The sequence below is a fragment of the Mangifera indica genome, unplaced genomic scaffold (assembly GCF_011075055.1).
Source record: "Mangifera indica cultivar Alphonso unplaced genomic scaffold, CATAS_Mindica_2.1 Un_0025, whole genome shotgun sequence".
NCBI classification, from domain to species: Eukaryota; Viridiplantae; Streptophyta; class Magnoliopsida; order Sapindales; family Anacardiaceae; genus Mangifera; species Mangifera indica.
In genome coordinates this window covers 67126-84567 of record NW_025401117.1, presented here as the reverse complement: position 1 = coordinate 84567, position 17442 = coordinate 67126, and the positions used below count along the sequence as shown (strand labels likewise).

At 33.9% G+C, this 17442-nt stretch overlaps 1 protein-coding gene across 1 annotated transcript; it reads left to right on the top strand.

Annotated features, from left to right (window-relative positions):
- The first annotated feature begins 1029 nt into the window (after window positions 1–1029).
- LOC123206129 (homogentisate phytyltransferase 1, chloroplastic-like) lies at window positions 1030–15600 on the top strand. The gene is made up of 13 exons (XM_044623260.1): window positions 1030–1239; window positions 1396–1446; window positions 2129–2379; window positions 2562–2645; window positions 2734–2808; window positions 3417–3500; window positions 10260–10349; window positions 12846–12947; window positions 13765–13860; window positions 14041–14112; window positions 14196–14291; window positions 14586–14690; window positions 15307–15600. The coding sequence occupies exons 1-13, from the start codon at window positions 1188–1190 to the stop codon at window positions 15346–15348; spliced, it is 1200 nt and encodes a 399-aa protein (XP_044479195.1). The 5' UTR covers window positions 1030–1187; the 3' UTR covers window positions 15349–15600.
- The last annotated feature ends 1842 nt before the right edge of the window (window positions 15601–17442 follow it).

Here is a 17442-nt window from a genome sequence, read left to right as displayed (position 1 = left end):
TTTAATTTTGGATCTTGGTGAATCTTGATGGATGTGTTGGATCATACAACAAAACTTGATGCTCTAGTTTTGTATTATGTGATGATTTAACATCTACTTTGAATGATTGATGTCCTTAATGAAAGGGTTTATACATATATTACATTGTATAATGCTTAATGGCATTATTAAGGTAATCTAATGTTATTTTTGCTATTTAGAGGGTACAGGATTATTGAAAACGAATGAGGATGATTGTATGTGCAATGAATGAAATTGATGTAACTATTCATGAGACTTTACTCTATTATGTTGAAGACATATGTAGTTTGTTTAATTATGCAATCTAAGAATTCTATGGTTGAATGTACTATACAGTTTGTTAGAAACATACTAGTAATAGATTTTGCTTGATTGGGATGAATTATAAATTGTAGGTGCTAGATAATTGGCTGGAAATCGTAGAATTCTTTAGGTTGAAAATTTGCAGAAATGCAATAAACTCTCATGTTAGGTATCAACATGCCTATATGTCTTAGTTTTAGAATAGTCTTCATATGTGTGGAGAGAACGAGCATTTGGAATTAGGGAAAATACATACGTCTATATGGTATGAGACACACAACTGTGCCGTTAGATCTGGGTCGATTGGCATTCCAGAGGAGAGAAGAGAGGTCGTCGGAGCATGGTGGTGCGTCGGGAAGGCTTCGTCATCGGTGATGGCGTCGGGGATTGAAAACTAAACCTTAGGGGAGGAATGCTATTTTTCAAAACTTGGTCTAGGGGGAAATGGTTAGTTTTTAGGGGTTAGGGGGGAAAAAGAGATACAATTTTAAGGGGTTAGGGTTTCGTCAAATTTAACTGTTTATAGATGGGTATTTGATATTTTCAAAGTTAAAAGGAGAAACTTGAGAATGTAGTATACCTTGGGGGGGAAATAATCCTTTGGCCTTTCCGAAATAAATTTGAAGAAGAAAGAAACCCAATTTGACGTGAACTTACGAACTGCCGACTTGACAGCAACAACAGATGAAAAAAAGGCTTACACGCTTGTTGTATTGGTTAATGCGACAATAATTTTTCTCTCTCTCACTATCAAGAGCGTATTTAAAAGACTTGAATTTTTAAGTTTTAATCCCCACTGGCGCTGAAGAAAGTTACCATTTTTCTTTGATTTGCTGGAGCAAGTTGCAGTTTTTCTCACTCCCATGGAGACTCTTCTTCTTGTGTTCTCTCCTGTTTCTCCTTTAGTTTCCTCTGGTCTGTGTTTATTTATTTATTTATTTTCACTTGCTTTTGGCCTCTGGGTATCATTTATTTTTATTTTTCAATTTCAATTTTTGTAAAAGTTATAATCCCTAACATTCAAGGACACTATTTTTTTATGTTCTACCTGATGCATGGTTCATTTTATAGGTGGAAGCAGTTCTTGCTGGAGTAAAAATTTGAAGGCAGGTCATTTTCCAAGTAAGTTTTTCTTTTCTTATAATCTTATAATGTTTGCATGGAGATTATAGGCTTGGATTTACGTTACTGTACCTTTGAGGTTAAAAATTAGCAAAATGAAGGATGAAGATAGTTGCATAGGGGCCTGATTCTGAAAGTTCTGTAATAGGATTATAGAATAGTGGGTGAGAGATGTTCAAACTTCATGAGCTTCTTTTATAATTTAAATGGTTTCCATGATGCCAAACTGTAGCTTGGACTAAGCTTTTAATTATTACTGTTGAGACCCCTTCGGCTTAGGTAAAATTATAGGATCTTACTAGTCAACATTGGAGCATTGTTTTTTTCATCTTTGTTTTGTAACTTGTTTGTCAAACTAACTTCAACTTGAATTATAAAATAATCTATGAAGGATTTAGGAAATTGCTTTAGAATTAGTTTTTTGATGATCTAACCTACTGTCTACTCTGTTAAGCCTAGTTCCTAGGTATGATAGTTGAGCATTCTGTTATGCACTTGGAAATACATAGTGTATTGTGGCATTCATACATTGTTCTGATAGTCCACCTTGTTTGTGGCTAGATATCTGTCACATTTTATGATGTTATTTTCTCACTGATCTGTAAAGCAAAATACTTCAATTCTGTTCTTCAGCATCAGTTATACTCCTGCATTAACACTGTTCAAATCTCATGGATAACAGGTTCTAGTGTCAGAGTCCAAGTTTCGAGGCCCAATTCATGGAGCATCTTGGAAAACTCTTGTGTTAGAGGAATAGGGCCTCAATCAACCTTCAACCAGGGTAACAATTCTAAGTTTCTGGCAAATGCAGCCTCGGGTAACCCTCTTGATTGTGAGCCTGAAGCTTATAAACCCAAGAGAAGTTCAGACTCTGTTACAAAAGCCGTCGATGCCTTTTACAGGTTTTCAAGGCCTCACACAGTCGTAGGCACAGTTAAGTATACATTTGATTGTATAGATTTATAAAATTTAAATATTGATTGGTAGATCTCCTTGGGTTTGCATGAGTAATTTAATTGTAAATTTGATTTATATGGTTTTACGTCTATATAATTGGTTTGTATTGAGAAGGGAGAAAAGTGCTGAGCCACTAGCCATATGTTTTCTCGATACAGGCATTAAGCATTGTATCAGTTGCCCTCCTTGCAGTTGAAAAGCTTTCAGATATTTCTCCATTGTTTTTCACTGGAGTTTTGGAGGTATGCACCAACATCTAGATTGATTGAACAGTTAATTGTTATGCCTAATCAGTGCCCTTTTTTTATCATTTGTTAATTTATATTTCAGGCTGTTGCTGCTGCACTCATGATGAATATTTATATTGTTGGTTTGAATCAATTGTCAGACATTGAGATAGACAAGGTAGGTTTATGGATGAATCTTTTTGATAGTTTTTCAGTATTGTTAAAATTTTTTTTTTAAAAAAAAAATTTGACTGCCTCCTTTAGACCTTGAATCTTTTTCACTGATAGTTGGCAATATGTTGGTGCAAGTGCTGGGAGGATCTGTTGTTGGATCATCAATCTGCTTGTCATTGCTGGCCATATATTGAATTAATCAAACAATCTAAATCTCCCACCTATTCATTATTCATCTTAGCATCCAATTCTAGTATGTAGTTGAGACATAATATGCGAATCCATATGTGGAAATCAACAACTTGTGATGCTTTATTGTTATTTAAGGAGTGATTTTACTTTCATAAATACAAACTGTTGTGGGATAAAAACAATGGGCAAAATAGCAAAGGAAAATAGTTAAGTAAATTAAATCAGATGATGTGGCAATGATGTAAGGAACAAATTAGTTTGTGTATAAGAGTTTGTTTGGTTGGTTTCTGAGTATCCCATTACTTGTTAAGAGCTCTAACTTCATGTACCTTCATTGTGTGGACAGAATTACAGAAACAATTCCAATATACAATATTGGGATCATCTAATTGCAAATGTGTACTGCATGTGTCATTGCAGGTCAACAAGCCTTATCTTCCTTTAGCATCAGGGGAATATTCTTTCAAAACTGGTGTGCTGATTGTTTCATCCTTTTCCATCATGGTATGGGAACTTTAAGTTGTTCCTCTAATTTTTTTGGGTTTGACTATAATTGAATAATCTGCTGTTTAGACAGTGGTATAAATTATATTTTGCTAGCTGCAAACTGGAAAATTTTTCCTCAGTTGTTGCACCCGATGATCATATAAATTTAACTGCTGAAAAAGTAAATGAATAATCTTGTTGTGGTGGTTAAAGTTATTATGTTTCAGAGAAAAATATTGGTTTCTTAATTGAATCCATTTGTAATCTATTTTAATGATCCTTTTTTTTTTTTTTTTTTGTATTACTTTGTTATCATCTAAATATCAAGTAGATCTGATTAAGCAATGAGAAAAAGCACATAGAGCTGATAATCTTTTGTCCACCTTGAAAAACAAACTACTAATTCTAGTAGGATAATGGATGAAGGAAAAGGTGCTTCACAACTTAAGTTTTCTAATTGAGATTGTGAAAGGTTGTCTGTGAAATAGTAACTTGAATTGTTTTAGGCATTTAAAAAAAAAAAAACTTATATCCTAGATGAAAAGTAATAATAAATCCTTAAGAACATGAATGCCCTCATACATAATTGTTATTGGATTAGAAATGGTTTTTGGTAGGATACCATCTCATAGGCATTTTCTTTACCTTCTAAAAAGAGCTTTTGATGTGTACTTGGCCAGAGTTTCGATTTGTCTTCCTCAATGGTCACTCCTCTTTGTAGCAGTAAATTTAGACTTCTACAAGAATGTAAGACTAAGAATAGTAAAATTCTCACTAGTAACACAATAGAGTCAATACAGAAAGTAACTAAATAAGCCTTTTATTGATTGGAATTAAACAAGACACATTTTCCAGCTCAGCTGGATTATATTGGTATGAATAGAAATAGAAAATATATTGGTACTAGATCCTCCAGTTCGTAGCTCCCAAATTCCTGAATTTCCTTTACTTTTTCCTTGATCCTTTCTTTCTGTATTCTCCCCTATTAAACAACCAACCAGCACATTTAAAATCTAAATTTGTTTTGTTATCTTTTTGTTGTCTTTCTACGTGTGTTGAGTTTCTTTTTTTTCCACTCCAGTTGCTACCACCTCAACATGTGATGAATTCCCTTGTTGTCCTCCTTCATTGATACATTTTGATTGTTGATGGTCTATCAAACACCCCCCTTCCCCCAACGAGTTTCACCTTATCCTCAAAATGAAAGGTATGAAACATGGTTTCTATACTATCAAAATTTTCTCACGTCCTCTCCCATGAAGGTTATCGATCTCGCTAAATTAAAACCTCCAACAAGTTGTGGCCATCCCTCTGCACATCCAAAACATCATGATGTTGCACCTGTAATTCAATATCATTAGTGAGACATTGAGGCAGTGGTTGACTAACCTGGGTAGGACCGATAGCTTTCTTTAATTAAGAGATGTGGAAAACAAGGTGGATGTGAGCATAGGGAGGAATAGCTAGATAATAGACAACAACACCAATTTTTCCCACAATTTCCTAAGGATTGTAGTAGTGCGGGTTCAACTTTTCGTTGGGTTGAGAGGCCAATGATTGGAGCCTATATGGTTGTAGTTTCAAGAAAACCCAGTTGCGTTGTTCAAAATGCACCTCTTGGTGAGAATTGTTAACAGATTACTTTATGCAATTTTATGTCTTCCCTAACTTGGTTTTAAGTTCATCTAGAATGAAATTTCTTTCTTGAATCTATAGGTTGACATCTTTGACGTGTGATTCCATATCCCCAAATCGTAACAAAATTGGAGGGTCTTCACCATACAAGGCTTTGAAAGGTGTCATTCCAACAACACTATAAAAGGTGGTGTTATACTAGAACTCCACCCACGAAAGCCATTTCACCTCTATTTGGGTTGCATACCTAAGATATGTTTCAAGACTGCGGTTGACCACTCTGTTTGCCTATTGGACCTAGGATGATAAGCGGAACTAAACTTCAGGGGTGTCTTAGCCATTCAGAAAGGTGCTTAAGAGTATCCTATCTCAGTTAGATACAATAATACGAGGTTATCCTTGCAGTCGAACTATCTCCAAAGTGAACAAATCAACCATCTAATGGACTATGTAAGGATGTCTAAACGAAAGGAAATGATTATATTTTGTAAGTTGATCGACTACCACCATGATATTGTCGAACCCATTAGACTTTGGTAATCCCCTGTAAAATTCATAGCAATATCTTCCCAAACTTAGGCAGGAATAAAAGAGGTTGTAGAAGGTCAGTCGAGTGAAGTGTCGCATACTTGTTTCTTTGACATACCTTACACATTCCCATGAAAGCTTGAACATCACTTTTTTGCCTCTCTCAATAAACTAGTGTTTACACTCTCTTATATGTCTTGAAAATTCTTGAATGACCTCCTCTTGGAGATAAATGAAAATCCTATAGCAATTTCGGAATGAGTAATGAAGTTTTGGACGCAATTACCACCCTTTATAAAACAAAGTCCTTTGTCTGAGAACATATTTTGAATGAGATTCTGGCAACCGTAGTAAATCATGAACTATGACCTATAATTTACTATTAGTCGTGACCTCCTTCGTAATACCATTTGTATAAGAGCTTGAACCACCGAGACTACTGAAAGCTCCCCTTGTTTAGATAATGTGTTGGCAACCCTATTTACTTGCCTCAGCCGATATTGAATTTCAAAATCAAATTCTAAAAGTTTAATTATCCATTTTTGCTGATCTTCCTCCAATAACCCCTGGTCCATTAAATACGTTAGACTTCTTTGATCCATTCTAATGATAAAATGATGACCTAATAAGTAATAATGCCACTTTTTTTTTGCAAATACTGTGACCATTAATTCTTTTTCGTAAATTGACTTTAACTAGTTTCTATTGGAAAGAGTCTAGCATATGAAGGCAATTGACTGCCTCTCTCACATTAAAACTGCTCCAAGCCCAACCCCTAATGCATTAGTTTCCACCACAAACATCTTGGTAAAGTCTGGCATGGCAAGTACAAGCTCGGTGGTCATTGTAATTTTGAATCTCTCAAACGCTTCTTGAGCTTCAGCATTCCATTTAAAACCTTTTTTGAGAAGCCGTATAAGTGGTTTAGCTATTTTACCGTACCCCTTCAAAAAATGCCTGTAATACCCAATAATTCCTAGGAAGTCTTGTAATCCCTTTACATCTTTTGGAATTCTCCATTTTAACATGCTCTCAATTTTGGTTGGGTCAACCACTACTCTTTCAACTGAAATGATATGACCAAGGTACTCAATTTGTTTGCACACAAAGAAACACTTCTTTTTATTTAGTATTAATTGATGATCACTTAAGAGTTGTAAAGTCATTCAAAGATGCATCACGTGAGCCTACATGTTTGAATTATATATAAGTATATCATAAAAAAAAAACTAATATGAATTTTCTCATATGGGGCCTGAAAATGTCATTCATTAATACCTGAAAGGTTCCAGAGTGTTGGATAACCTAAATGGCATTACTGTAAAGTCGTAATGGCCATTGTGGGTATGAAATGTTGTTTTTTTTTCACATCCTTCTCTACCACCATTATTTGATGATAACCTAACTTTAAAACTAACTTCGAAAAAATGGTCGCCTTGCTCAATTCATTGAGAAGTTCATTTATGGCTAGAATTGGGAACTTGTTTATTATAGTAACTTTATTCAAAGCCTTTTAACCCACATGGAACCTCTAACCACCATCCTTCTATTAAACGAGTAAAGTCGGACTTGAATATGGGCTAGTATTGGGTCTTATGATGCCTAATTCTAACATTTCTTATACTAGTTTATCCACCTTATTCTTTCGATAGCAAGGACAACAATAAGGCCATATATTTTGGGCTTTTGTACCTTCGACAAATCTAATTGCATGATCACTCGAGCGTTGCGGAGGTACTGTGTTGGGAATCTCAAACAATCTTGGGAATTCCTGTAACAACTCATTTATTTCTTTGTCTATTTCCTGTTTGTAGGATTCAACCTGTTCCTCTGTGCTTCTCAACTCTATCCAATACCTAATCCCTATCTCCTTAACAGTTTTAACAAAGGTTTTTAAGGAAATTTCAAATTTGGACAGTGTTGGATTCCCTTGATTTTCGATCCATTTCCCATGCGACTGAAATTTTAGAGTCAGCACCTTCCAATTCGTTTTACCTCCCCTAATTGGTATAGCCACTCTACCCCTAAAATCACATTCACATTTCCAAATTTTATAGGTAAAAAATCCTCAATATTTTAATCACCTGAAATTTCAATTTCACTTTTTGGTAAACCCCTTCACCTTTAATCTGATACCCATCACCCATAATAACCCTAAACCCCTTAGTTGGTGATATGCTCAAATTAAGTTCTTCTATTAAATTGTGGCACCTCTGTCAATTAAAACACACACCTCTCTGTTGTTAACCTTCCAAGTGATTTTGAATGTTCTGTAGGGTTTGATTTTGGCAACGGAGTGGTTGACAATTTAATCTGAGTATCCTTGTCGTCACATTCTGGTTGGATTTCGTCGATGTTCCTCCTCTCCTTGTTTGGCAATTGTCCTTCCCCCTCACATCTTCGTTGACCAACAACACCTATTGTAGCTTATTCAAGCACTGATGATTAGGCCCAAAGCTCTCATCCCACTTAAAGCACAAACCTTTAGTGTACTTATCTTAATGCTCGACATTAGACAATTGCTAAATGGGAAGTTGGTGGTTGTTAGCCTGGGATTTTTTTAAACAACCTATTGATTGTCGGGAGAGATTAGGGCTTGAGTTGGAGAGTGGAGGATTTGATTTCAATAGTGTTGGGATGAATGGTGCTCAGTTTAGGTTGGTCAAGTTGGTCCAAATGTGTGGTTGGATGTTGGGTTAGAAGTATTGGGGTCGAACATGATTAAAGTGGTTGGAATGGGTTAATTGGGTAGGAGGAGTTTAGGTTGGTGGTGGTGTATTTTGGTTGTGGGGTTGCATAATTCCATCATGAAAATGAATTAGGTGTAGTACTATGATTTCCTTTTAATGGGTTGGCCCTTTAGCTTCCTCATTTGGTCCAAGATTGTGTTACGGTCTTCAATTTTCTAGGCCATTTCCATGACTTGGTTAAATGTGCTAGGACCCATCACGATTTCAGCCCGAATATCTTCCTTCAAGTCATTAATAAATGTCCCCTTCAATAGTTCATCAGGTAAGTCTAGTAAAAGCACTGACAATCATTCAAACTAGCTCCTGTATTCTGCTATAGTACTATGCTGCCAAAGTGAAAGTAGTTCTTCATGCGTTGTTCCATGATGGTTGAAATCTTTTTTTCAAGGCTTGCTTAAATTCCTTCCATCATATGATAAGTGGACACACTTCCACCACGGTAACCAAATTAAACCCAAGTCATCCATACAAATTGTAATTGTCAAAACCTTGTCCTTGGCCCTAATGCGATTCACGGTAAAGTATCGCTCATTCTAGAAAATCCACCCCATAGGATCCTCTTCATGAAATACGGGTAAATCAATCTTCCTTAAATGGTTGTCGACTTTTGATTCCACTGATCCTTCGACTCCTCCTTGGTTTGACAACTTTGGTTCCCTCCATTCCATGACTCTCAATCCCCCTTGGGGACCCTCTTTTTCCTTCTCCTATCTCGTATTGAGCCTCGGAGTGTTCCATCAAGGCTTTATCTCTATTTGCCTGATTATTTGATAAATTATAGTCAACAAATCCTTGACATTTGTTAGGCCTTCCTGCAATGAATGAACCCTTGATTCTAAATCATCAACCCTATTCTTTACATCTTTCTCCAATTGCTCAAATTTGGCGTCCATTCTTGTACTCACCATAACACATCTTGAAGCCTCGCTCTAATACCAATTTTGATGCATACCTAGTCAGAGTTCCAAGTTGTCTTCCTCAATGGTCGCTTCCCTTTGCAATAGTAAATTCAGACTTCTGCAAGAATGTTAGAGTAAAAGTAGTAGAATTCTCACTAGCAGTAGAATAGAGTCAATACACAAAGTAACTGAATTAGTCTTTTATTGATTGAAATTAAGCAATACACAGTTTTCAACTGAGTTAGATTATTTTGGAATGAATAGAAATAGAAAACCAATAGCAACAGAGGTGCCAGATCCTTTAGGTCATAGCCCCTAAATTATCGAATTTTCTTTACTTTTTCCTTGATCCTTTCTTTCTCTACAATCTCCTATTTAACAGCCAACCAGTCCTTTAAAAATATACTTCTATTTTGTTATCTTTTTGTTGTCTTTCCACTTGTGTTAAGTTCCTTTTTTCCATTTCAACTATTGCCACCTCAGCCTATGATAAAATTCCCCTATTGTCCCTCCTTTGATACACTTTGATCATTGATGGTCTATCAGCTTTATTTTCCAAATTGGCAAGGATTGTGCGATTGGTAGCTTATTTTGAAGTTAAGATATGGCTTTTCTTTTTTTGTTTGTTTGGAAGTTTATTTTGTTACTCTTCCCTTAATTGCAACTTGTCTTCTGGTCTTATGCATAATTTGGGGTCTTTTTCTTTTGTTTTGAAATGTCAATAGAATTCCTTGTTTAAATTTTGAGCATGAATAAACTTAAAAGGTAAAAACCTTTAGGATTTAACTTTGAATTGCCTGAAAACTTTAGGTGAACATTGATGAAGTGTTATGTGTAATTTGTAAAAGAAGACTACTCTTGTTTCAATCATTCAACTTTGCGAATCTTATTATTCATGATGCGGAATGTGCAAGTTGGATTCTTAACTGCAATGACTATAAATAACTTCCTTTCTACCTTTACAGAGTTTTTGGCTTGGATGGATTGTTGGTTCATGGCCATTGTTTTGGGCTCTTTTCATCAGTTTTGTACTCGGAACTGCATATTCAATCAATGTGAGTTATTATTACAATATTAATTTGTCATTTATTTTCACTCTCAATAGGTTTTTATAATGTACAACTTAGAGATGGCGATGGGCAGTGTTGGGCCGACTTCGGCACAACCCACCGTGCCTATGGGTCGTGTCGGGCCAAGGCCTATGGCACAACCCTATATATATAGGATTGTAATGTTGGGCCCTTATCGGGCAAGCCCAGAAAATATTTAAAAAATAATAATTTAAAAAACAATCATTATTAAACTTTATTAATTTATATTTCCTTTCAAATTAATACAACCAAGGATCGTAAATTGTGGGTCTATCCTTCAAATCATATTTTGTACATATTTTCAAATGGTGTAAAATCATTTCCTAATATTGTTTGTTGTATTTAATTAAATAAAACTCTTTTTTTCACATTGGAACTTGTTTTCTCTAACTACGTTTTCTTAGTTTACCTGACACTTGAGATCCGAGACATGTTAGTTGTTCACATGCTCCCACCAACAAGAAGACTCAAGTAACTCGTGCACATGGTCGTTAGACAGTGTCCCTTCTCATATTTTTGTTGTACCTCCTACTGTCACTGTTCTTTTAATGTCTATTAACAATTGAGTTTTTATTATGTATTTTTAATTTTGTTAATTATTAATTTTCTTTAAAATATTTTGATAATGAAAAAATTTAGTATTTTACAAACGAAAAAGGTGTTCAAATGATTGGGATGATTTCACTTTTCTAGACTCAATTAACCCAAAATAGGTGTAATGTAAACATTATAAGAAATATCTTATAGAAGTTTTTATTTGTTTCTAGAACTCTTATTTGTTTTTACAATGTCTTTTTTACAGTGTTTAAATTGCACCTATTTCTATTCAATTGACTCTACAAAGTAAAGTTGTCTCAATAGCTTGTGCATATTTTCTGTTTAGAACATTATAAAAAAATAATAATAATTAACAAAATTGAAAATACAAAATAGAAACTAAGTTGTTAATAGATATTAAGGAAAATGGTGGAAGTAACAAGTACAACAAAAAAAAACAAGTGACACTTTCTATGGCCATGCGCGCAAATTTCTTAGTTCTTCTTTTATGCAAAGTGTATGAATGACAGTTGTCTTAGATATCAAGTGTCAAGTAAGCCAAGAAAACTTAATCAGAGAAAACAAGTTCTAACGCAGTGTCACTAATAAAATAAAGAGTTTATTTTAATTAGAATATGATAATTAATAATAAAAAACGAATTTACATCATTTGAACTTATAAACAAAATGTGATTTAGAGGTTTGACCTATTATTTATGATTTTCGATTATATTAATTTGAAAGAAAATATAAATTAATAAAGTTTAATAATTATTTAAAAAATATATATTTTTAATATAAGACCGAACACAAAAAAATAAATGAAGAAAATGTAGAGAGAAATTGAATGAAGAAAATGTAGAGAGAGATTGAGAAATTCGGTTTGGATGTATATGGTTAGAGAGTAGGGAGGTGTGGGGTTTATATATAAAAAAATTTAAAGTTGGCCAAGCCAACAGCTACTTGCCAAGCCAGTAGTCAAGTAGTCATTGGCTTGGCCAAGCATCCAGACCTTTTGCAGAACAGTTTCCTGTCAGTAGGCCAGTAGCTATTGGTCTGGCCAAGGGTCCAAGCCTTTTGTAGAATGACTTCTGTAATTGCAAAAGCTGTTCTGCAATATTTTTAAAAAAAATTTTAATTTTTTTGCTACAGTTTCAGGCTTGCTCGAGCACGACCCTTTACCATAGTTTGTTGAGACCAAAAAATAGGGGCCCAGGCCCTGCCTCGGGCTTTGCCGTCTCTAGCACAACTTGATATGTGTTATTACTCGCAGGGCAACATACATGTGGCTGTTATTTGCTTAATCTTGCATGCTTGGTACTAATTTGCTTAATCTTGCATGTATGGTACTCTTCAAATGGCTTGCGAATAAGTCAAAAGGAAACATGTTAGTTGTGTTTACATAAAGATAAAATGCAGTCATGTTGTCAGCTTTATGCGTCTAAAGTATCTGCAAGTCATATCAAAGCTAAGGTCAACACTTTAAACCTATTACAAGTTCTTGATATGGAGCATGCTAGTATTAGCTTCTGCACTCCAACTAATTATTGCTAGACATGAGTTTTAAACACATAGATGGACTTAAAATTATTGCTAGACCAGTACTTGTTAAATAATTTGAAGCATCCTGTCAACACAAAATAAATCAATAACCTAGGTAGAAGACTTTTTGCTTTCTTGATCTAATGTTCACTAGGTTTCTATAGTATACTTTGAGTTTGTCAATCATGAAAAGTTATTCAATGAAAAAAAAAAAAATGGCGCATGCTGGAGTGTATAATATATTTGATGCATCTCAAGCAGTGGGCATGTTTAAATGCAAATGCATTTGCAACAGAACAGCAGCAGAGAAACAAGAGACAGTCATTCAAACTATGGAGTTGGTTATCAGATTTAACAATTGTTTCTCTGTGTGTATTTCAGTTGCCCCTATTGAGATGGAAAAGGTCTGCAGTGGTTGCGGCAATGTGCATCCTAGCAGTTCGAGCAGTAATAGTTCAACTTGCTTTTTATCTTCACATGCAGGTCATTCTTTGCCTATTTCCTTTTCAAGGCTCTTAGAAGTTTCATTATTCCTTAAGCAATTTTTTTATCTTTTGAATTTAAACATTTTATTCCTGATTTGGTTTGATCTATTCTTCTTTGACTGAGTTTGCCTATTTAAGGAGGCATTATGATAGTTATTGGAAGTAATTTCTGTTTCCTAATCTGTTTGGTCTTGGCCAATATGTAAGAAGAACCTTATTCTCTGTTTTCAAGATGACTTGATGATTATTGGATACTGAAATATTTGTTTCTCCCCTGAATGTTTCGTCCCCTTTCTGATTCTTACAGTTTATCATTCCTTTCTTCTCCTTATTTTGCTTTATTTGTTCTACTCTTTTATTTTCTGCTGGACCCCCATCAAACATCACTCTCCCTTTGGTAATACATGGCTTATAGACCTTTTTTCCGATTAAAAAACCATGATTTCTATCTTCCTAACTGATATAGTTTTTGATGGCAAACAAGAATATGAAGAAATTGTTGCATGTTACAAGGCTCTCCTCCCTGTTAGCACTTGAAACACTAGCTTGTATATATATATATATATATATATATATATATATATAAAACATAAACGAGAGTGCTCTCAATTCATGTCTTGATTAATCTGTGTTTTTGAAAAATCCAATGCGGACATCAAAAAACTTAATTATTTTCACATGGATGTCAGGACCGAAATATTGTCTGACTTCATTATCTGCTAATCTGCACAAAATTTTTCAACCTTGAAGTGTTGCCTTTTTCATGCCTTGTGCACCTCGAATTCCTAAATACTAACATGATAGGCAATTTCCAGACTCATGTGTATGGAAGACCAGCCATGTTTTCAAGGGCTCTAATCTTTGCAACTGCATTCATGAGCTTCTTCTCAGTTGTTATAGCACTATTTAAGGTAACTGTTGTTTCATTTGAATATTAATAAATGTTGATCCTGTAAATACTATGTATCATTTCTGGTGTTCTTTTTGTTTTGATCCAATATGCATATATTGTAATTAACATATTCTGGCCTTGCAGCTCTCTCAATTTAAATGATATATTTTCTTTTACGCTCACACTGGATCTTATTCAGGATATACCTGATATTGAAGGAGATAAAATATTTGGAATCCGATCTTTTACAGTACGGTTAGGTCAAGAGCGGGTTAGTTTTAAATATAGGCATTCTCCCTTGAGTCACATTTTCTTTTGTCCTTTTATCCTCATGTGTGTGCTTGACTTTGGCAGGTGTTTTGGACTTGTATCTCTCTACTACAAATGGCTTATGGTGTTGCAATTTTAGTCGGAGCAACATCTTCCTATGTTTGGAGCAAAATCATCACTGTAATGTCATTAGTTTCTTTATGGGTGAATCACATCAATGGCATCTATTGAGTTTTGTTCAATTGAACAATTCAGCTTCTCTTTCCTATATAATTTAGGCTCTGTTATTGCATGACAAGAAGTTCTACACATAAAAAACTGTTCCATGCAATAATAGGGACCTTTCACTCACTTATTAAGCAATAAATAATATAATCAAAGTCAAATTTTAATATCTTGCAAACAATTCAGTTAGATTTTTTTTGTGAATTAAGTCGCCATAGAATATGATTTACTCTCTCTGAATTGGTTCAGGTTTTGTGTCATGGCATAATGGCTTTGATACTGTGGAACCGTGCCAAATCCGTAGATTTAAAGAGCAAAAGTGCAATAACTTCCTGTTATATGTTCATCTGGAAGGTAACCATCAATTTTTACCTTATTGAATGCAAAGTTTGCTACAAGAATACAACCAAAATTTACACCTCAACATAGCCTGTGAGTATTTTAATGAGAGTTAGGAGTCAGTTCAGCTTTCTATTCTAATGAGCTACAGCCGGACAAGCCGATTTTATATAAAGCTCTTTCTGAAAAAATTATGATCACACAAATGTGAGTTCAAAAACAGGCCCAGGTTTTGATACTGGTAGTTTTCAATCTGTCAGCTACTCTCTTTAAAAAGCATATCTAGGTTGTAGCCTTTGCATATAGCAGTTAAATGGAATTCAAGTAGTAATATTTTTAACTATGCTAATATTCATCGATTAAAAGAACATTAATTTAATTGATCTTCCCTAAAGTTTACCAAAATTAAAAGCGAACCTTTCTGATTAATAAAATACATTGGAATCTCTCTTCTGGATGTTTCTGATAAATTATATGAAATTTAGGTGAAGTCTCTAATGAACTTCATTGGAGAATTTTGTCATTATCTAAACTTCAAAGGAAATTTCTTGACGTTTTTCAAATTAAAGTTAGTCTGAAATTAGGCAAATCAAATATGTGGTTTCATGATAAGATGTGTTTTGTGTTGCAGCTGTTTTATGCAGAGTATTTGCTGATACCATTTGTAAGATAAGTGAGCAGAGGAAGATTAACTTGCAATCCAAGGACTTTTTATAGTTTGTATGTAGTTTATCTTCTTGAATCTTGACCCACCAATGAGACATCTATAATTTCTATGCTCTTGAGCAATATAACATCTTTGGTGTACCTCATTACAAATGAGTTTAGTTTGATTACATTTATGTATGTAATGTCTCAACAGTGAAGTTATTGATATGCTTGTGCCAAAGATATTTAATAGTTCAGGAACGAACCATTTCAACCATTTACCTCAACAGAGTTTCGCATAAAGTGGGGGTCTAAATTTTGGAACACTCGTAAGTCAAATTGGCTTTACTTCAAAAAGTGGAATAGGTTTCGGTTGGTTCATCTTTATGAAGTCTTGTAAATTTTAATCATCAAAACTTGTTTATTAACATTCCTTGGTAGAATTATTAAGCCATTTTGATTTTGGTTTTGAAATCTCCAAATGAGTAGTATTATATGCATTAACAAGTAGAACTGTGGGTACAAATGTTGATGTGTCATATCATGTAACTGAGAGTTATTTTAATTCAAAATCATTTAATTTGTTAAACCCTTAAGTGTTTTGATAATAACGTAAAGTAAGTGAAAATATCTAAATTGTTCATGATATGAATTAGATCATAATCAAATTTGACAAAAGTTGAAAAATGTAATATTTTAGGTTATGTACAATCGTGTTTTTGGAAATATGTTTGTTATCATTCAAATATGACATGTACGACTGTACATAATAAGACATATGTTCATATATTTTTAAATATAGGCCAATCACAAGTGTCCTCTTCCTGTACACATCAAGTTGTGCATTTACAAGAAAAGTTAACACAGGTCATGGTCAAAGTTTCATGTACACTCGTACATTCAAAGAATGTGCATCTATACATATGTTTATTGAAAAAGTCACGAGAAGGGTGTCCCATATGTGAAGAAGTCGTGCATCGTCGAACATTCAAGTCAAAGCAAAACGTATGCTCATGCATTTATAAAGCACATGCTTGTACATTATATTTACGTAGAGTCACGACTCGCTTTTCTCATACACAAATAGTGTATCCAAGAAAAGTCAAATCAAGTCAAATATCGTTTTTACACTGATGCAAGAGCAATGTACATCCATGCATAGGCAAAATTTAAGACGTACATGATAATCGTCCACAACTCTAGAATTAACAAAAACATTTTATATACACCTATATATGCCTATGCATAGCATTTGCACACCCATACATGTGTGCCTCAAGAAGGAATTTGACTATTGGGAGGTCTGACCGAAGTTGATTTTATTTGAAAAGTCAATTTTGCGGTCAAGTATGCTAGTACATCTTGCTAGTATGCTTGTATGCATTTGCATTTCAAGAGAAAAAAAACTCATTTTTAGATGTCAACAGGCACCTCTCTAAATCCAACAGTCATAACAATCTTCCTAGCCATCTAAGCCGATAAATTCATGTTATTTTCAATTTGATAAAGTTAGAGATCATATATATAAAATTTATACTTTTTTTCTCCTAAAAAATTCTCTCTAAAGCTCATACCCATACATTTGAGAGAATCATCATACTTCATATTTTGTATTAGCCTTTGTAAAGGCATTTCCATTTTTTTTTATTTGTAACCATCTTATTGGGTGAAATCTTGTATCACTATTTTTGGATACAATCATTAATAAATTAGTGTAATTAGGTGAAATTTCAAAAAACTATTATAAAGAGAAGTGATTTTTACAAGCAGAATTTCAAGCTAGTTGCTTGAAGAAATAAACGTAAGAGGCTTGGGTTGAGAGGCTCCAAACAATATAAATTTTCAACACTTCTTTCCCTTTCCCTTTATTCTAAGTTCATTATTATGGGTTTTGATTTTGATCAATTATTTATATGAAAGTTTTAATTTTCCATAAGTTTTTAAATAATCATAATCTCATCATCTAGGATTATATTAGCTATTAAGATATTTTTATAGTCATATGATGATATGTCAATAATTATATCTTTGTTTACTAATTGATAATGTATAAAATATTATTGATTATTAATTTTTTTCTTCAAATTACAATAAACGCATGAAAATAAAAGAAACCTTG

Coding starts and splice junctions, on each gene's coding strand:
- LOC123206129 (XM_044623260.1), top strand. CDS start 1,188: ATGGAGACTCTTCTTCTTGTGTTCTCTCCTGTTTCTCCTTTAGTTTCC. Junction 1,447..2,128: donor GAAGGCAGGTCATTTTCCAA/GTAAGTTTTTCT, acceptor CATGGATAACAG/GTTCTAGTGTCAGAGTCCAA. Junction 14,292..14,585: donor TTTGGAGCAAAATCATCACT/GTAATGTCATTA, acceptor GAATTGGTTCAG/GTTTTGTGTCATGGCATAAT.